This window comes from Oncorhynchus nerka, linkage group LG9b (assembly GCF_034236695.1).
Source record: "Oncorhynchus nerka isolate Pitt River linkage group LG9b, Oner_Uvic_2.0, whole genome shotgun sequence".
Classification (NCBI taxonomy): domain Eukaryota; kingdom Metazoa; phylum Chordata; class Actinopteri; order Salmoniformes; family Salmonidae; genus Oncorhynchus; species Oncorhynchus nerka.
The window spans coordinates 50,487,597-50,510,091 of record NC_088424.1 but is presented as its reverse complement, the minus strand read 5'-3'; the positions used below and the strand labels follow the sequence as shown (position 1 = coordinate 50,510,091).

General features: G+C 42.0%; 1 protein-coding gene across 4 annotated transcripts in view; it reads left to right on the top strand.

The window, feature by feature from the left end:
* Positions 1 to 21,978, top strand: part of LOC115124306 (zinc finger FYVE domain-containing protein 9-like) — a 90,477-nt gene extending 68,499 nt beyond the window's left edge. For all 4 annotated transcript variants that reach the window (XM_065013819.1, XM_065013820.1, XM_065013821.1 and 1 more), the window contains exons 16-19: positions 14,327 to 14,489; positions 16,223 to 16,328; positions 17,293 to 17,475; positions 19,086 to 21,978. In XM_065013819.1, the coding sequence (XP_064869891.1) occupies positions 14,327 to 14,489; positions 16,223 to 16,328; positions 17,293 to 17,475; positions 19,086 to 19,247 (614 nt within the window). In that variant the 3' untranslated portion in view covers positions 19,248 to 21,978. The remainder of the gene's footprint in view (positions 1 to 14,326; positions 14,490 to 16,222; positions 16,329 to 17,292; positions 17,476 to 19,085) is intronic.
* Positions 21,979 to 22,495: the final 517 nt, after the last annotated feature.

Here is a 22,495-nt window from a genome sequence, read left to right as displayed (position 1 = left end):
ACCCACCTTGTTAATAGGATGTACCCTCCTGTTATATTGTTAATAGGATGTACCCTCCTTGTTAATAGGATGTACCCACCTGTTATATTGTTAATAGGATGTACCCTCCTGTTATATTGTTAATAGGATGTACCCACCTTGTTAATAGGATGTACCCACCTTGTTATATTGTTAATAGGATGTACCCACCTTGTTAATAGGATGTACCCACCTTGTTAATAGGATGTACCCACCTTGTTAATAGGATGTACCCACCTTGTTAATAGGATGTACCCACCTGTTATATTGTTAATAGGATGTACCCACCTGTTATATTGTTAATAGGATGTACCCTCCTTGTTAATAGGATGTACCCACCTGTTATATTGTTAATAGGATGTACCCACCTTGTTAATAGGATGTACCCTCCTGTTATATTGTTAATAGGATGTACCCACCTTGTTAATAGGATGTACCCTCCTGTTATATTGTTAATAGGATGTACCCACCTGTTATATTGTTAATAGGATGTACCCTCCTGTTATATTGTTAATAGGATGTACCCACCTTGTTAATAGGATGTACCCACCTGTTATATTGTTAATAGGATGTACCCACCTTGTTAATAGGATGTACCCTCCTGTTATATTGTTAATAGGATGTACCCTCCTGTTATATTGTTAATAGGATGTACCCACCTTGTTAATAGGATGTACCCACCTGTTATATTGTTAATAGGATGTACCCTCCTGTTATATTGTTAATAGGATGTACCCACCTGTTATATTGTTAATAGGATGTACCCTCCTGTTATATTGTTAATAGGATGTACCCACCTTGTTAATAGGATGTACCCACCTTGTTAATAGGATGTACCCACCTGTTATATTGTTAATAGGATGTACCCACCTTGTTAATAGGATGTACCCACCTGTTATATTGTTAATAGGATGTACCCACCTGTTATATTGTTAATAGGATGTACCCACCTGTTATATTGTTAATAGGATGTACCCTCCTGTTATATTGTTAATAGGATGTACCCACCTTGTTAATAGGATGTACCCACCTGTTATATTGTTAATAGGATGTACCCACCTTGTTAATAGGATATACCCACCTGTTATATTGTTAATAGGATGTACCCACCTTGTTAATAGGATGTACCCACCTTGTTAATAGGATGTACCCACCTGTTATATTGTTAATAGGATGTACCCACCTTGTTAATAGGATGTACCCACCTTGTTAATAGGATGTACCCACCTGTTATATTGTTAATAGGATGTACCCACCTTGTTAATAGGATGTACCCACCTGTTATATTGTTAATAGGATGTACCCACCTTGTTAATAGGATATACCCACCTGTTATATTGTTAATAGGATGTACCCACCTGTTATATTGTTAATAGGATGTACCCACCTTGTTAATAGGATGTACCCTCCTGTTATATTGTTAATAGGATGTACCCTCCTGTTATATTGTTAATAGGATGTACCCACCTGTTATATTGTTAATAGGATGTACCCTCCTGTTATAGTGTTAATAGGATGTACCCACCTGTTATATTGTTAATAGGATGTACCCTCCTGTTATATTGTTAATAGGATGTACCCACCTGTTATATTGTTAATAGGATGTACCCTCCTGTTATATTGTTAATAGGATGTACCCTCCTGTTATAGTGTTGATAGGATGTACCCACCTTGTTAATAGGATGTACCCACCTTGTTAATAGGATGTACCCTCCTGTTATATTGTTAATAGGATGTACCCTCCTGTTATAGTGTTAATAGGATGTACCCTCCTGTTATAGTGTTGATAGGATGTACCCACCTTGGTAATAGGATGTACCCTCCTGTTATAGTGTTAATAGGATGTACCCACCTTGTTAATAGGATGTACCCACCTTGTTATATTGTTAATAGGATGTACCCTCCTGTTATATTGTTAATAGGATGTACCCACCTTGTTAATAGGATGTACCCTCCTTGTTAATAGGATGTACCCACCTGTTATATTGTTAATAGGATGTACCCACCTTGTTAATAGGATGTACCCACCTGTTATATTGTTAATAGGATGTACCCACCTGTTATATTGTTAATAGGATGTACCCACCTTGTTAATAGGATGTACCCACCTGTTATATTGTTAATAGGATGTACCCACCTTGTTAATAGGATGTACCCACCTTGTTAATAGGATGTACCCACCTGTTATATTGTTAATAGGATGTACCCACCTGTTATATTGTTAATAGGATGTACCCTCCTGTTATATTGTTAATAGGATGTACCCACCTTGTTAATAGGATGTACCCACCTGTTATATTGTTAATAGGATGTACCCACCTTGTTAATAGGATGTACCCACCTGTTATATTGTTAATAGGATGTACCCACCTGTTATATTGTTAATAGGATGTACCCACCTGTTATATTGTTGATAGGATGTACCCACCTTGTTAATAGGATGTACCCTCCTGTTATATTGTTAATAGGATGTACCCACCTGTTATATTGTTAATAGGATGTACCCACCTTGTTAATAGGATGTACCCACCTGTTATATTGTTAATAGGATGTACCCTCCTGTTATATTGTTAATAGGATGTACCCACCTTGTTAATAGGATGTACCCACCTTGTTAATAGGATGTACCCACCTTGTTAATAGGATGTACCCACCTGTTATATTGTTAATAGGATGTACCCACCTGTTATATTGTTAATAGGATGTACCCTCCTGTTATATTGTTAATAGGATGTACCCACCTTGTTAATAGGATGTACCCACCTTGTTAATAGGATGTACCCACCTGTTAATAGGATGTACCCTCCTGTTATATTGTTAATAGGATGTACCCACCTGTTATATTGTTAATAGGATGTACCCACCTTGTTAATAGGATGTACCCACCTTGTTAATAGGATGTACCCTCCTGTTATATTGTTAATAGGATGTACCCACCTGTTATATTGTTAATAGGATGTACCCACCTTGTTAATAGGATGTACCCACCTGTTGTATTGTTAATAGGATGTACCCACCTTGTTAATAGGATGTACCCACCTGTTATATTGTTAATAGGATGTACCCACCTTGTTAATAGGATGTACCCACCTGTTATAGTGTTAATAGGATGTACCCTCCTGTTATATTGTTAATAGGATGTACCCTCCTGTTATATTGTTAATAGGATGTACCCACCTTGTTAATAGGATGTATCCACCTGTTATATTGTTAATAGGATGTACCCACCTTGTTAATAGGATGTACCCACCTTGTTAATAGGATGTACCCACCTTGTTAATAGGATGTATCCACCTGTTATATTGTTAATAGGATGTACCCTCCTGTTATATTGTTAATAGGATGTACCCACCTTGTTAATAGGATGTACCCACCTGTTATATTGTTAATAGGATGTACCCACCTTGTTAATAGGATGTACCCACCTGTTATATTGTTAATAGGATGTACCCTCCTGTTATATTGTTAATAGGATGTACCCACCTGTTATATTGTTAATAGGATGTACCCACCTGTTATATTGTTAATAGGATGTACCCTCCTGTTATATTGTTAATAGGATGTACCCACCTGTTATATTGTTAATAGGATGTACCCTCCTGTTATATTGTTAATAGGATGTACCCTCCTGTTATATTGTTAATAGGATGTACCCACCTTGTTAATAGGATGTATCCACCTGTTATATTGTTAATAGGATGTACCCTCCTGTTATATTGTTAATAGGATGTACCCTCCTGTTATATTGTTAATAGGATGTACCCACCTGTTATATTGTTAATAGGATGTACCCACCTGTTATATTGTTGATAGGATGTACCCACCTGTTATATTGTTGATAGGATGTACCCACCTTGTTAATAGGATGTACCCACCTTGTTAATAGGATGTACCCACCTTGTTAATAGGATGTACCCACCTTGTTAATAGGATGTACCCACCTTGTTAATAGGATGTACCCACCTGTTATATTGTTAATAGGATGTACCCACCTTGTTAATAGGATGTACCCACCTTGTTAATAGGATGTACCCTCCTGTTATATTGTTAATAGGATGTACCCACCTGTTATATTGTTAATAGGATGTACCCACCTTGTTAATAGGATGTACCCACCTGTTATATTGTTAATAGGATGTACCCACCTGTTATATTGTTAATAGGATGTACCGTCCTGTTATATTGTTAATAGGATGTACCCACCTTGTTAATAGGATGTACCCTCCTGTTATATTGTTAATAGGATGTACCCACCTGTTATATTGTTAATAGGATGTACCCACCTTGTTAATAGGATGTACCCACCTGTTATATTGTTAATAGGATGTACCCACCTTGTTAATAGGATGTACCCACCTTGTTAATAGGATGTACCCTCCTGTTATATTGTTAATAGGATGTACCCACCTGTTATATTGTTAATAGGATGTACCCACCTGTTATATTGTTAATAGGATGTACCCACCTTGTTAATAGGATGTACCCACCTGTTATATTGTTAATAGGATGTACCCACCTTGTTAATAGGATGTACCCACCTGTTATATTGTTAATAGGATGTACCCACCTTGTTAATAGGATGTACCCACCTTGTTAATAGGATGTACCCTCCTGTTATATTGTTAATAGGATGTACCCACCTTGTTAATAGGATGTACCCACCTGTTATATTGTTAATAGGATGTACCCACCTGTTATATTGTTAATAGGATGTACCCACCTGTTATATTGTTAATAGGATGTACCCACCTGTTATATTGTTAATAGGATGTACCCACCTTGTTAATAGGATGTACCCACCTGTTATATTGTTAATAGGATGTACCCACCTTGTTAATAGGATGTACCCACCTGTTATATTGTTAATAGGATGTACCCACCTTGTTAATAGGATGTACCCACCTGTTATATTGTTAATAGGATGTACCCACCTTGTTAATAGGATGTACCCTCCTGTTATATTGTTAATAGGATGTACCCACCTTGTTAATAGGATGTACCCACCTTGTTATATTGTTAATAGGATGTACCCACCTGTTATATTGTTAATAGGATGTACCCACCTGTTATATTGTTAATAGGATGTACCCACCTTGTTAATAGGATGTACCCACCTGTTATATTGTTAATAGGATGTACCCACCTTGTTAATAGGATGTACCCACCTGTTATATTGTTAATAGGATGTACCCACCTTGTTAATAGGATGTACCCACCTGTTATATTGTTAATAGGATGTACCCACCTTGTTAATAGGATGTACCCTCCTGTTATATTGTTAATAGGATGTACCCACCTTGTTAATAGGATGTACCCTCCTGTTATATTGTTAATAGGATGTACCCACCTGTTATAGTGTTAATAGGATGTACCCACCTGTTATAGTGTTAATAGGATGTACCCTCCTGTTATATTGTTAATAGGATGTACCCACCTGTTATATTGTTAATAGGATGTACCCACCTTGTTAATAGGATGTACCCACCTTGTTAATAGGATGTACCCACCTGTTATATTGTTAATAGGATGTACCCACCTTGTTAATAGGATGTACCCACCTGTTATATTGTTAATAGGATGTACCCACCTGTTATATTGTTAATAGGATGTACCCACCTTGTTAATAGGATGTACCCACCTTGTTAATAGGATGTACCCACCTGTTATATTGTTAATAGGATGTACCCTCCTGTTATATTGTTAATAGGATGTACCCACCTGTTATATTGTTAATAGGATGTACCCACCTTGTTAATAGGATGTACCCTCCTGTTATATTGTTGATAGGATGTACCCTCCTGTTATATTGTTAATAGGATGTACCCACCTGTTATAGTGTTAATAGGATGTATCCACCTGTTATATTGTTAATAGGATGTACCCTCCTGTTATATTGTTAATAGGATGTACCCACCTTGTTAATAGGATGTACCCACCTGTTATATTGTTAATAGGATGTACCCACCTTGTTAATAGGATGTATCCACCTGTTATATTGTTAATAGGATGTACCCACCTTGTTAATAGGATGTACCCACCTGTTATAGTGTTAATAGGATGTACCCACCTTGTTAATAGGATGTACCCACCTGTTATATTGTTAATAGGATGTACCCACCTTGTTAATAGGATGTACCCACCTGTTATATTGTTAATAGGATGTACCCACCTTGTTAATAGGATGTACCCTCCTGTTATATTGTTAATCGGATGTACCCTCCTGTTATATTGTTAATAGGATGTACCCACCTGTTATATTGTTAATAGGATGTACCCTCCTGTTATATTGTTAATCGGATGTACCCTCCTGTTATATTGTTAATAGGATGTACCCACCTGTTATATTGTTAATAGGATGTACCCTCCTGTTATATTGTTAATAGGATGTACCCACCTGTTATAGTGTTAATAGGATGTACCCTCCTGTTATATTGTTAATAGGATGTACCCACCTGTTATATTGTTAATAGGATGTACCCACCTTGTTAATAGGATGTACCCACCTTGTTAATAGGATGTACCCACCTGTTATATTGTTAATAGGATGTACCCACCTTGTTAATAGGATGTACCCACCTGTTATATTGTTAATAGGATGTACCCACCTGTTATATTGTTAATAGGATGTACCCACCTTGTTAATAGGATGTACCCACCTTGTTAATAGGATGTACCCACCTGTTATATTGTTAATAGGATGTACCCTCCTGTTATATTGTTAATAGGATGTACCCACCTGTTATATTGTTAATAGGATGTACCCACCTTGTTAATAGGATGTACCCTCCTGTTATATTGTTGATAGGATGTACCCTCCTGTTATATTGTTAATAGGATGTACCCACCTGTTATAGTGTTAATAGGATGTATCCACCTGTTATATTGTTAATAGGATGTACCCTCCTGTTATATTGTTAATAGGATGTACCCACCTTGTTAATAGGATGTACCCACCTGTTATATTGTTAATAGGATGTACCCACCTTGTTAATAGGATGTATCCACCTGTTATATTGTTAATAGGATGTACCCACCTTGTTAATAGGATGTACCCACCTGTTATAGTGTTAATAGGATGTACCCACCTTGTTAATAGGATGTACCCACCTGTTATATTGTTAATAGGATGTACCCACCTTGTTAATAGGATGTACCCACCTGTTATATTGTTAATAGGATGTACCCACCTTGTTAATAGGATGTACCCTCCTGTTATATTGTTAATCGGATGTACCCTCCTGTTATATTGTTAATAGGATGTACCCACCTGTTATATTGTTAATAGGATGTACCCTCCTGTTATATTGTTAATCGGATGTACCCTCCTGTTATATTGTTAATAGGATGTACCCACCTGTTATATTGTTAATAGGATGTACCCTCCTGTTATATTGTTAATAGGATGTACCCACCTGTTATAGTGTTAATAGGATGTACCCTCCTGTTATATTGTTAATAGGATGTACCCACCTGTTATATTGTTAATAGGATGTACCCACCTTGTTAATAGGATGTACCCACCTTGTTAATAGGATGTACCCACCTGTTATATTGTTAATAGGATGTACCCACCTTGTTAATAGGATGTACCCACCTGTTATATTGTTAATAGGATGTACCCACCTGTTATATTGTTAATAGGATGTACCCACCTGTTATATTGTTAATAGGATGTACCCACCTTGTTAATAGGATGTACCCACCTTGTTAATAGGATGTACCCACCTGTTATATTGTTAATAGGATGTACCCACCTGTTATAGTGTTGATAGGATGTACCCACCTTGTTAATAGGATGTACCCACCTTGTTAATAGGATGTACCCTCCTGTTATATTGTTAATAGGATGTACCCTCCTGTTATATTGTTAATAGGATGTACCCACCTGTTATATTGTTAATAGGATGTACCCTCCTGTTATATTGTTAATAGGATGTACCCACCTTGTTAATAGGATGTACCCTCCTGTTATATTGTTAATAGGATGTACCCACCTTGTTAATAGGATGTACCCACCTGTTATATTGTTAATAGGATGTACCCACCTTGTTAATAGGATGTACCCACCTGTTATATTGTTAATAGGATGTACCCACCTTGTTAATAGGATGTACCCACCTGTTATATTGTTAATAGGATGTACCCACCTTGTTAATAGGATGTACCCACCTGTTATATTGTTAATAGGATGTACCCACCTTGTTAATAGAATGTACCCACCTTGTTAATAGGATGTACCCACCTGTTATATTGTTAATAGGATGTACCCACCTTGTTAATAGGATGTACCCACCTGTTATATTGTTAATAGGATGTACCCACCTTGTTAATAGGATGTACCCACCTGTTATATTGTTAATAGGATGTACCCACCTTGTTAATAGGATGTACCCACCTGTTATATTGTTAATAGGATGTACCCTCCTTGTTAATAGGATGTACCCACCTGTTATATTGTTAATAGGATGTACCCACCTGTTATATTGTTAATAGGATGTACCCTCCTTGTTAATAGGATGTACCCACCTGTTATATTGTTAATAGGATGTACCCACCTGTTATATTGTTAATAGGATGTACCCTCCTGTTATATTGTTAATAGGATGTACCCTCCTGTTATATTGTTAATAGGATGTACCCTCCTGTTATATTGTTAATAGGATGTACCCTCCTGTTATATTGTTAATAGGATGTACCCACCTGTTATATTGTTAATAGGATGTACCCACCTGTTATATTGTTAATAGGATGTACCCACCTTGTTAATAGGATGTACCCACCTTGTTAATAGGATGTACCCACCTGTTATATTGTTAATAGGATGTACCCACCTTGTTAATAGGATGTACCCTCCTGTTATATTGTTAATAGGATGTACCCACCTTGTTAATAGGATGTACCCACCTGTTATATTGTTAATAGGATGTACCCACCTGTTATATTGTTAATAGGATGTACCCACCTTGTTAATAGGATGTACCCACCTGTTATATTGTTAATAGGATGTACCCTCCTGTTATATTGTTAATAGGATGTACCCACCTGTTATATTGTTAATAGGATGTACCCACCTGTTATATTGTTAATAGGATGTACCCACCTGTTATAGTGTTGATAGGATGTACCCTCCTGTTATAGTGTTGATAGGATGTACCCACCTTGTTAATAGGATGTACCCTCCTGTTATATTGTTAATAGGATGTACCCTCCTGTTATAGTGTTAATAGGATGTACCCACCTTGTTAATAGGATGTACCCACCTTGTTAATAGGATGTACCCTCCTGTTATAGTGTTAATAGGATGTACCCACCTTGTTAATAGGATGTACCCTCCTGTTATAGTGTTAATAGGATGTACCCACCTTGTTAATAGGATGTACCCTCCTGTTATATTGTTAATAGGATGTACCCTCCTGTTATATTGTTAATAGGATGTACCCACCTTGTTAATAGGATGTACCCACCTTGTTAATAGGATGTACCCACCTGTTATATTGTTAATAGGATGTACCCACCTTGTTAATAGGATGTACCCTCCTGTTATATTGTTAATAGGATGTACCCACCTTGTTAATAGGATGTACCCTCCTGTTATATTGTTAATAGGATGTACCCACCTGTTATATTGTTAATAGGATGTACCCTCCTGTTATATTGTTAATAGGATGTACCCACCTGTTATATTGTTAATAGGATGTACCCACCTGTTATATTGTTAATAGGATGTACCCACCTGTTATATTGTTAATAGGATGTACCCTCCTGTTATATTGTTAATAGGATGTACCCACCTTGTTAATAGGATGTACCCACCTTGTTAATAGGATGTACCCACCTTGTTAATAGGATGTACCCTCCTGTTATGTTGTTAATAGGATGTACCCTCCTGTTATATTGTTAATAGGATGTACCCACCTGTTATATTGTTAATAGGATGTACCCACCTGTTATATTGTTAATAGGATGTACCCACCTGTTATATTGTTAATAGGATGTACCCACCTGTTATATTGTTAATAGGATGTACCCACCTGTTATATTGTTAATAGGATGTACCCACCTGTTATATTGTTAATAGGATGTACCCACCTTGTTAATAGGATGTACCCACCTGTTATATTGTTGATAGGATGTACCCTCCTGTTATAGTGTTGATAGGATGTACCCACCTTGTTAATAGGATGTACCCTCCTGTTATATTGTTAATAGGATGTACCCTCCTGTTATAGTGTTAATAGGATGTACCCACCTTGTTAATAGGATGTACCCTCCTGTTATAGTGTTAATAGGATGTACCCACCTTGTTAATAGGATGTACCCTCCTGTTATAGTGTTAATAGGATGTACCCACCTTGTTAATAGGATGTACCCACCTTGTTAATAGGATGTACCCTCCTGTTATATTGTTAATAGGATGTACCCTCCTGTTATATTGTTAATAGGATGTACCCACCTTGTTAATAGGATGTACCCACCTTGTTAATAGGATGTACCCACCTGTTATATTGTTAATAGGATGTACCCACCTTGTTAATAGGATGTACCCTCCTGTTATATTGTTAATAGGATGTACCCACCTTGTTAATAGGATGTACCCACCTGTTATATTGTTAATAGGATGTACCCACCTTGTTAATAGGATGTACCCACCTGTTATATTGTTAATAGGATGTACCCTCCTGTTATATTGTTAATAGGATGTACCCACCTGTTATATTGTTAATAGGATGTACCCTCCTGTTATATTGTTAATAGGATGTACCCACCTGTTATATTGTTAATAGGATGTACCCACCTTGTTAATAGGATGTACCCACCTTGTTAATAGGATGTACCCACCTGTTATATTGTTAATAGGATGTACCCACCTGTTATATTGTTAATAGGATGTACCCACCTTGTTAATAGGATGTACCCACCTGTTATATTGTTAATAGGATGTACCCTCCTGTTATATTGTTAATAGGATGTACCCACCTTGTTAATAGGATGTACCCACCTTGTTAATAGGATGTACCCACCTTGTTAATAGGATGTACCCTCCTGTTATATTGTTAATAGGATGTACCCTCCTGTTATATTGTTAATAGGATGTACCCACCTGTTATATTGTTAATAGGATGTACCCACCTGTTATATTGTTAATAGGATGTACCCTCATTGTTAATAGGATGTACCCACCTGTTATATTGTTAATAGGATGTACCCACCTTGTTAATAGGATGTACCCTCCTGTTATATTGTTAATAGGATGTACCCTCCTGTTATATTGTTAATAGGATGTACCCTCCTGTTATATTGTTAATAGGATGTACCCACCTGTTATATTGTTAATAGGATGTACCCACCTGTTATATTGTTAATAGGATGTACCCACCTGTTATATTGTTAATAGGATGTACCCACCTTGTTAATAGGATGTACCCACCTTGTTAATAGGATGTACCCACCTTGTTAATAGGATGTACCCACCTGTTATATTGTTAATAGGATGTACCCACCTTGTTAATAGGATGTACCCTCCTGTTATATTGTTAATAGGATGTACCCACCTTGTTAATAGGATGTACCCACCTGTTATATTGTTAATAGGATGTACCCACCTGTTATATTGTTAATAGGATGTACCCACCTTGTTAATAGGATGTACCCACCTGTTATAGTGTTGATAGGATGTACCCACCTTGTTAATAGGATGTACCCTCCTGTTATATTGTTAATAGGATGTACCCACCTTGTTAATAGGATGTACCCTCCTGTTATATTGTTAATAGGATGTACCCACCTTGTTAATAGGATGTACCCACCTGTTATATTGTTAATAGGATGTACCCACCTTGTTAATAGGATGTACCCACCTTGTTAATAGGATGTACCCACCTGTTATATTGTTAATAGGATGTACCCACCTGTTATATTGTTAATAGGATGTACCCACCTTGTTAATAGGATGTACCCACCTGTTATATTGTTAATAGGATGTACCCACCTTGTTAATAGGATGTACCCACCTTGTTAATAGGATGTACCCTCCTGTTATATTGTTAATAGGATGTACCCACCTGTTATATTGTTAATAGGATGTACCCACCTGTTATATTGTTAATAGGATGTACCCACCTTGTTAATAGGATGTACCCACCTTGTTAATAGGATGTACCCACCTTGTTAATAGGATGTACCCTCCTGTTATATTGTTAATAGGATGTACCCTCCTGTTATATTGTTAATAGGATGTACCCTCCTGTTATATTGTTAATAGGATGTACCCTCCTGTTATATTGTTAATAGGATGTACCCTCCTGTTATATTGTTAATAGGATGTACCCACCTTGTTAATAGGATGTACCCACCTGTTATATTGTTAATAGGATGTACCCACCTGTTATATTGTTAATAGGATGTACCCACCTGTTATATTGTTAATAGGATGTACCCACCTTGTTAATAGGATGTACCCACCTGTTATATTGTTAATAGGATGTACCCACCTTGTTAATAGGATGTACCCTCCTGTTATATTGTTAATAGGATGTACCCACCTGTTATATTGTTAATAGGATGTACCCACCTTGTTAATAGGATGTACCCACCTTGTTAATAGGATGTACCCTCCTGTTATATTGTTAATAGGATGTACCCTCCTGTTATATTGTTAATAGGATGTACCCACCTGTTATATTGTTAATAGGATGTACCCACCTGTTATATTGTTAATAGGATGTACCCACCTGTTATATTGTTAATAGGATGTACCCTCCTGTTATATTGTTAATAGGATGTACCCTCCTGTTATATTGTTAATAGGATGTACCCACCTGTTATATTGTTAATAGGATGTACCCACCTGTTATATTGTTAATAGGATGTACCCACCTTGTTAATAGGATGTACCCTCCTGTTATATTGTTAATAGGATGTACCCACCTGTTATATTGTTAATAGGATGTACCCACCTGTTATATTGTTAATAGGATGTACCCACCTGTTATATTGTTAATAGGATGTACCCACCTGTTATATTGTTAATAGGATGTACCCACCTTGTTAATAGGATGTACCCTCCTGTTATATTGTTAATAGGATGTACCCTCCTGTTATATTGTTAATAGGATGTACCCACCTTGTTAATAGGATGTACCCTCCTGTTATATTGTTAATAGGATGTACCCACCTGTTATATTGTTAATAGGATGTACCCACCTTGTTAATAGGATGTACCCTCCTGTTATATTGTTAATAGGATGTACCCTCCTGTTATATTGTTAATAGGATGTACCCACCTTGTTAATAGGATGTACCCACCTGTTATATTGTTGATAGGATGTACCCAGAGGGGGAGGGGGTGATATACCTGTTGTTCCCCTGTTGACGGGGGAGGGGGTGATATACCTGTTGTTCCCCTGTTGACGGGGGAGGGGGGTGATTCCCCTGTTGACGGGGGGGGGGGTGATTCCCCTGTTGACGGGGGGAGGGGGGTGATTCCCCTGTTGACGGGGGGGGGGGTGATTCCCCTGTTGACGGGGGGGGGAGGGGGATATACCTGTTGTTCCCCTGTTGACGGGGGGGAATATACCCCTCGTTCCCCTGTTGACGGGGGGTATACCTGTTGTTCCCCTGTTGACGGGGGGATATACCTCTTGTTCCCCTGTTGACGGGGGGGGGATATACCTCTTGTTCCCCTGTTGACGGGGGGGGTGATATACCTGTTGTTCCCCTGTTGACGGGGGGTGATATACCTGTTGTTCCCCTGTTGACGGGGGAGGGGGATATACCTCTTGTTCCCCTGTTGACGGGGGGGGGGATATACCTCTTGTTCCCCTATTGACGGGGGGGGGTGATATACCTGTTGTTCCCCTGTTGACGGGGAGGGGGTGATATACCTGTTGTTCCCCTGTTGACGGGGGGGGGTGATATACCTGTTGTTCCCCTGTTGACGGGGGGGTGATATACCTGTTGTTCCCCTGTTGACGGGGGGGTGATATACCTGTTGTTCCCCTGTTGACGGGGGGTGATTCCCTGTTGACGGGGGGGTGATTCCCCTGTTGACGGGGGGGGGTGATATACCTGTTGTTCCCCTGTTGACGGGGGGTGATTCCCCTGTTGACGGGGGGGTGATATACCTGTTGTTCCCCTGTTGACGGGGGGGTGATATACCTGTTGTTCCCCTGTTGACGGGGGGGTGATTCCCCTGTTGACGGGGGGTGATATACCTGTTGTTCCCCTGTTGACGGGGGGTGATTCCCCTGTTGACGGGGGGGTGATTCCCCTGTTGACGGGGGGTGATATACCTGTTGTTCCCCTGTAGACGGTGTGATGGTGCAGATCACAGGAGAGACTATGGACGCTCTACGGCAAGCCCTGAGGGACATGAAGGACTTCAGTATCACCTGTGGCCTGGTCGACCAGGAGGACAGACAGGAACATGTTCACATACAGTGGATAGAAGATGACATCAACTTCAACAAGGGGTAAGGGGAGAGGTAGAGGAAGGGAGAGGAAGGGAGATGGAGGGAGGAAGTGGAGGGAGAGGAAGGGTGGAGGGAGAGGAAGGGTGGAAGTGGAGGGAGATGGAGGAAGAGGCAGGGAGAAGGGAGGAAGTAGAGGGAGAAGGGAGGAAGTAGAGGGAGAAGGGAGGAAGTGGAGGGAGAGGCAGGGAGGAAGTGGAGGGAGAGGCAGGGAGGAAGTGGAGGGAGAGGCAGGGAGGAAGTGGAGGGAGAGGCAGGGAGGAAGTGGAGGGAGAGGCAAGGAGGAAGTGGAGGGAGAGGCAGGGATTGGCAACGAGGAAGTGAGGGAGAGGCAAGGAGGAAGTGAGGGAGAGGCAGGGAGAAGGGAGGAAGTAGAGGGAGAGGTGAGGAAGTGGAGGGAGATGGAGGAAGGAAGAGGAAGTGGAGGGAGAGGCACGGAGGAAGTGGAGGGGGAAAAGGGAGGGAGAGGCAGGGAGGAAGTGGAGGGAGAGGCTGGGAGGAAGTGGAGGGAGAGGCAGGGAGGAAGTGGAGGGAGAGGCAGGGAGGAAGTGGAGGGAGAGGCAGGGAGGAAGTGGAGGGAGAGGCAGGGAGGAAGTGGAGGGAGAGGCAAGGAGGAAGTGGAGGGAGAGGCAAGGAGGAAGTGGGGGAGAGGCAAGGAGGAAGTGGAGGGAGAGGCAAGGAGGAAGTGGAGGGAGAGGCAAGCCCCGACACTCCTATAGATCTGAGGGGAGTAGATAGATATCAACCCCTAGCCCCGACACTCCTATAAATCTGAGGGGAGTAGATAGATATCAACCCCTAGCCCCGACACTCTTATAGATCTGAGGGGAGTAGATAGATATCAACCCCTAGCCCCGACACTCCTATAGATCTGATGGGAGTAGATAGATATCAACCCCTAGCCCCAACACTCCTATAGATCTGAGGGGATTAGATGGATATCAACCCCTAGCCCCGACACTCCTATAGATCTGAGGGGAGTAGATAGATATCAACCCCTAGCCCCGACACTCCTATAGATCTGATGGGAGTAGATAGATATCAACCCCTAGCCCCGACACTCCTATAGATCTGAGGGGAGTAGATAGATATCAACCCCTAGCCCCGACACTCCTATAGATCTGAGTGGAGTAGATAGATATCAACCCCTAGCCCCGACACTCCTATAGATCTGAGTGGAGTAGATAGATATCAACCCCTAGCCCCGACACTCCTATAGATCTGAGGGGATTAGATGGATATCAACCCCTAGCCCCGACACTCCTATAGATCTGAGGGGATTAGATGGATATCAACCCCTAGCCCCGACACTCCTATAGATCTGAGGGGAGTATTGTACTATTGTAAAGTGGCTGTTCCACTGGATGTCTTAAGGTGAACGCACCAATTTGTAAGTCGCTCTGGATAAGAGCGTCTGCTAAATGACTTAAATGTAAAATGTAAATGTGAGTAGATAGATATCAACCCCTAGCCCCGACACTCCTATAGATCTGAGGGGATTGGATGGATATAAGCCATTTAGTAATAGCTTAATCTTGTCTTCTGATTGGGTGGGTGACAAGGTAATGTTGCTATATTTCTTCCAACGATCCAATCCTGTCTCAATCTACAGGAGTGGCTGGAGGTTAGGGATCGATTTGGACCATTTTTATTTATTTAAATACAGTACTCTCTGCCTTTCTTGTGTCCATCTATGACTGACAGTAAATGTTAACTATACCCCCCCCTCAACACAGAGTGATCAGTCCTATCGATGGGAAGTCTATGGAGTCCATCACTAGTGTGAAGATCTTCCAAGGGTCGGAGTTCAAGGCCAACGGGAAGGTCATCCGCTGGACAGAGGTATGTAACGTGTTGTCATCCTCCCTTCACCCTTCTCCCCAGAGGTTCAGCCCCTCTGAAGGGATGGGAGGTGAGGCTTCTCCCCCGAGGTTCAGCCCCTCTGAAGGGATGGGAGGCGAGGCTTCTCCCCCGAGGTTCAGCCCCTCTGAAGGGATGGGAGGCGAGGCTTCTCCCCCGAAGTTCAGCCCCTCTGAAGGGATGGGAGGCGAGGCTTCTCCCCCGAGGTTCAGCCCCTCTGAAGGGATGGGAGGCGGGGCTTCTTCCCCGAAGTTCAGCCCCTCTGAAGGGATGGGAGGCGAGGCTTCTCCCCCGAAGTTCAGCCCCTCTGAAGGGATGGGAGGCGAGGCTTCTCCCCCGAGGTTCAGCCCCTCTGAAGGGATGGGAGGCGAGGCTTCTCCCCAGAGGTTCAGCCCCTCTGAAGGGATGGGAGGCGAGGCTTCTCCCCCGAGGTTCAGCCCCTCTGAAGGGATGGGAGGAGAGGCTTCTCCCCAGAGGTTCAGCCCCTCTGAAGGGATGGGAGGCGAGGCTTCTCCCCAGAGGTTCAGCCCCTCTGAAGGGATGGGAGGCGAGGCTTCTCCCCAGAGGTTCAGCCCCTCTGAAGGGATGGGAGGCGGGGCTTCTCCCCAGAGGTTCAGCCCCTCTGAAGGGATGGGAGGCGGGGCTTCTCCCCAGAGGTTCAGCCCCTCTGAAGGGATGGGAGGCGAGGCTTCTCCCCAGAGGTTCAGCCCCTCTGAAGGGATGGGAGGCGAGGCTTCTCCCCAGAGGTTCAGCCCCTCTGAAGGGATGGGAGGCGGGGCTTCTCCCCAGAGGTTCAGCCCCTCTGAAGGGATGGGAGGCGGGGCTTCTCCCCAGAGGTTCAGCCCCTCTGAAGGGATGGTTTATTCCCCTTCATGGATTTAAAAGGAATGGATTGGTGTTTGGAAATATTGATGTCTAATTTCCCCCTCTCGCTCTCTCTCTCCAGGTGTTCTACCTCCAGAGTGATGACCAGGCTCAGCCCAACGGTCTGAGTGACCCTGCTGATCACAGCCGTTTGACGGAGAACGTAGCGAGGGCGTTCTGTGTGGCGTTGTGCCCTCACCTGCAACTGTTGAAGGAGGATGGCATGGCCAAGCTGAGCCTACGCGTCACCCTCGACTCAGAGCAGGTAGATGTTTATTTTTTTTGTATATTGTCATCAAAGGTACAATCCAGATCCCTCTGTCCCTTCTGACAGCAGAGCAAAAGGTAAATGCTATTGTCACGATTTCTGCCAATCAGGGCAGCCAAAGCATCTGTTAATTGTCTTCTAAACCAGGGTAAGAAACAACAAGCTGTTTGTGATGACTTGGTGCTGGACTAGGTGACAGAGTAATGTAGCTGTGTTCTACAGTAACCTGTGTGTGTGGGTGTGTGTGTGTGTGTGTGTGTGTGCGCACGCCCAGGATAGATTGATTGGAAATTTTTCTTGTGCTTTTTCAATACATTTCTGTGTTCTATTCATGTGCTGTTCTAATAACCCATATCTGTGTTCTATTCATGTCCTGTTCTAATAACCCGTGTCTGTGTTCTATTCATGTGCTGTTCTAATAACCCGTGTCTGTGTTCTATTCATGTCCTGTTCTAATAACCCGTGTCTGTGTTCTATTCATGTCCTGTTCTAATAACCCGTGTCTGTGTTCTATTCATGTGCTGTTCTAATAACCCATGTCTGTGTTCTATTCATGTGCTGTTCTAATAACCCATGTCTGTGTTCTATTCATGTGCTGTTCTAATAACCCATGTCTGTGTTCTATTCATGTCCTGTTCTAATAACCCATGTCTGTGTTCTATTCATGTGCTGTTCTAATAACCCATGTCTGTGTTTTATTCATGTGCTGTTCTAATAACCCATGTCTGTGTTCTATTCATGTCCTGTTCTAATAACCCATGTCTGTGTTCTATTCATGTCTGTGTTCTATTCATGTCCTGTTCTAATAACCCATGTCTGTGTTCTATTCATGTCCTGTTCTAATAACCCATTTCTGTGTTCTATTCATGTCCTGTTCTAATAACCCATGTCTGTGTTCTATTCATGTCCTGTTCTAATAACCCATTTCTGTGTTCTATTCATGTCCTGTTCTAATAACCCATTTCTGTGTTCTATTCATGTCCTGTTCTAATAACCCATGTCTGTGTTCTATTCATGTCTGTGTTCTATTCATGTCCTGTTCTAATAACCCATGTCTGTGTTCTATTCATGTCTGTGTTCTATTCATGTCCTGTTCTAATAACCCATGTCTGTGTTCTATTCATGTGCTGTTCTAATAACCCATTTCTGTGTTCTATTCATGTCCTGTTCTAATAACCCATTTCTGTGTTCTATTCATGTCCTGTTCTAATAACCCATGTCTGTGTTCTATTCATGTCCTGTTCTAATAACCCATGTCTGTGTTCTATTCACCTTGTTTTGAGAACGAAAGATATCTCAGTTTCAAGGTCTCCCGCTTGGAGAGAAGAAGCCTTGTGTGGCATTGGTCTGTCAATTAAAAATGTGTTTCATTCATCTAATTATGAATTGATGAATAAGCTAAATCATGCAAATATGACTTGTCAGTATATAAGGGAACTAACGGGACCGTCCCGTTTGAGCTTCTGACAGACGTTCACTATGGTGCGCGCTGACAATTAAAAAAAATATTAATTTAAGATTGACTTCAAGTGGTAATTTCCACAACATAGAATGTCCATGACAATAGATCGATCAATCATAACTACCTGTCTCTGTCCTGTTCCTAGGTGGGTTACCTGGCGGGCAGTAATGGCCAGCCTCTCCTCCCCCGTTACCTGAGCGACCTGGACAGTACCCTGATCCCTGTCATCCACAGCGGGGCATGTCAATTCAGTGAGGGCCCTGTCATCATGGAGCTGGTTTTCTACATCCTGGAGATTATCTCATAGGAGATGGATGCAATGGACCCCCTCCCGTCTCCTGGTTCTCCCTTTCTCTCTGCCACCACCTCTTTTTTTCCCCCCTCCCATTCTGCCTCACCTCCCATCCCTTCAGAGGGGCTGAAAACTGAGCAGGGCAGCTAACTAATGTTACTGTCCCTTCACCAGACGGACAGCTAGCTCTGCTGGTTAGCTACCAGCTAGCTAATGTTGCTATCCCTTCACCAGACAGACAGCTAGCTCTGCTGGTTAGCTACCAGCTAGCTAATGTTGCTATCCCTTCACCAGACGGACAGCTAGCTCTGCTGGTTAGCTACCAGCTAGCTAATGTTGCTATTCCTTCACCAGACGGACAGCTAGCTCTGCTGGTTACCTACCAGCTAGCTAATGTTGCTATTCCTTCACCAGACAGACAGCTAGCTCTGCTGGTTAGATACCAGCTAGCTAATGTTGCTATCCCTTCAACAGACGGACAGCTAGCTCTGCTGGTTGGCTACCAGCTAGCTAATGTTGCTATCCCTTCACCAGACGGACAGCTAGCTCTGCTGGTTGGCTACCAGCTAGCTAATGTTGCTATCCCTTCACCAGACGCACAGCTAGCTCTGCTGGTTAGCTACCAGCTAGCTAGCGTCCCTCCACTCCACCTATGCACCATCTCTTCTCTGTCCTTGGACCAGATCACATGATCCAGGAAGTCTGAGTAGCATTCCAGTTCCACTGTGGTAGCTAGAGGACAAAGCAGAAGCACTGCACTCTGGGAAATGTATTCTCTGAAGGCCTTGTTGTAGCATGGGGGTGCTCTGAGGACCTGATGGAGAGGTGTCCAGAGCTCTGCCTGATGAAACGGCCCTTCCCGCGGTCCGGTGAGCTAGGAAGGTTAAAGAAACTCAGATAAGTGGAGAGAGAGGAAGCATCCTCCTGTTGATGCGGTTTCATTTTGCACCCCGGTGCTCAGTGTCGGTGCCTTCACAGAGGAAGGAAGGGTTTAAGGAAGGGTTTAAGGAAGGATGCAAGAAAAGGAAGGACTCTCCTCGGGTCTTAAGTCTGGCCTCTTTTAGCTTTATCCAATGATCACCAGATTCTTTATTTCCTGACGCGGACCGACTACAGTTTGTTTGCTCTGGTTGTGTTGTTGGAATGTTTTCTAGGCATCACAATTGTAGATCCTCCTGTAGCAGAGATGCAGCACAGCATCCTACTCCCTATTTATAGGGCACAACTTGACCCCATAGGCCTTCGGTGAAAAGTCGTGAGCTATATAAGGGATAGGGGTCCATAGATTTGGGATGCAGCCCAACCCAGGACTGCCCTCTGCTGTGTGAATAAGGACCTAAACAGATTTGTAAGAATAATGAAGTTCTGTTCTTGAGGATGAGAAACTGTAAGGTATTATTTTTGATCTGTCAATATTAATTTTGTCGATTTAAATTTGGCAGAACACCACCCCCCCAATAGACATGCTGACATTTTGTATCTGAAGTTGTGTAAACAAAGATCAATGTATTATTAAGTACTTGAGACATTGTGGTTTTGTTGGTATAAAACAATATTCCTACGATATGAACGAGCAGTGCTACGATAGATAGACAAGTCTCATCTGTAAACTCAGACAATCACGCGTGAATATCTGCAGGAGATGTATTGGCAAACATCATTTTAAGGTATACGTTTGTATACCGTATGTATTAAAGATAGTCATTTGATTGTGACGATAAAATAAATGTGGTTGGCAGGACAGTAATTGAGGACGTAGTATAATGAGGACAATGAATAAACAAACTGCTATGGACAAATTTACATTAAAATGGTTATTGTTGGAGGGTTTCATTCCTCCTGGGTCATGTTCATTCGGCGCCAAACGGAAGAAAACAGACTGTGACAGGAAGGGACTAACTGAACTACCTGTCCAATGAGGAACACTTGTTTTCATTTTCCACTGCAAAACGTTTTGTGCTAATTTAATACGGTGTTGGAGTTGTCCAATAAGAAACACTTCTTTTTTTTTTTTCTTTTTTGGTGTCTTTTGCAAAATTATTTTCTGTAACATGCCCTAATGAACAGCACCCAGTTTTCTGGAAAGGGGGACGATCATTGTCATTGTGTGTGTGTCAGTGGCTTCCTTATCCTCACACTCACAGTGTGCAACTTCAATAGGAAACATTTGAAAGATTCTTTTGGTCCCAAGATTTTCCATGGATTGGAACCTTAGGAAACGGGGCGGGACCTACCTAAAATGGTCCAATAGAAACTCTCTTGTTATGACCAATCATTTTCCGTTTGCTTACGGGGGGGGTGTACACTAGTGAACACACCCTTTGACTCTCCTCCCTCCCTTGGCATTACTTCAGGTGTGGATTACCCGAAGGTGTAATTATTTTGTTTTTCTTGATGGTAGCATTTTGTTATTGAATTAAACAAGACTTTCTACCAGAACTCTGTACTGCATGTATACAGAAACCAACTCAACAAGCTCGCAATGTTGACGAGGGCAAACCAACTTCTCTGCAGACAATATTCTGCCATTGTGTGGATTGAGTCCAACACAAAAACATCCATTGAATCAGCCTTGAACAGAAAATCCTGTTTTCTTCTTAATTTTAACATTTTGGTATCATCAATCCAACAAAAAAATCCATCTGTATGAAAAGCCAAAAACCCTGTACATCTTTACCGTTCACTACAAATGTGTAAACCAGTCTATCAAACTGTAGTATAATAAAAATGTATATACAAGTTGAAAGCATCTTTCCTTTTTTTCCCCTCCCAAATACATATTCAGGGATGTCACACTAGAACCTATAAGCTGTACACTGAAGTCTCTTTAAAATAAACATTAGAACCAAGTGGAGTGGAGGGGGGAACGTATTGGAGCGGAGGGGGAACGTATTGGAGCGGAGGGGGACCGTATTGGAGCGGAGGGGGACCGTATTGGAGCGGAGGGGGAACGTATTGGAGCGGAGGGGGGGGGGGGCATATTGGAGCGGGGGGGGCATATTGGAGTGGAGGGGGAACATATTGGAGCGGAGGGGGAACGTACTGGAGCGGAGGGGGGAAATATTGGAGTGGAGGGGGAACGTATTGGAGCGGAGGGGGACCGTATTGGAGCGGAGGGGGACCGTATTGGAGCGGAGGGGGAACGTATTGGAGCGGAGGGGGAACGTATTGGAGCGGAGGGGGGATTGGGGGGCATATTGGAGCGGAGGGGGAACGTACTGGAGCGGAGGGGGAACGTATTGGAGCGGAGGGGGGGGCATATT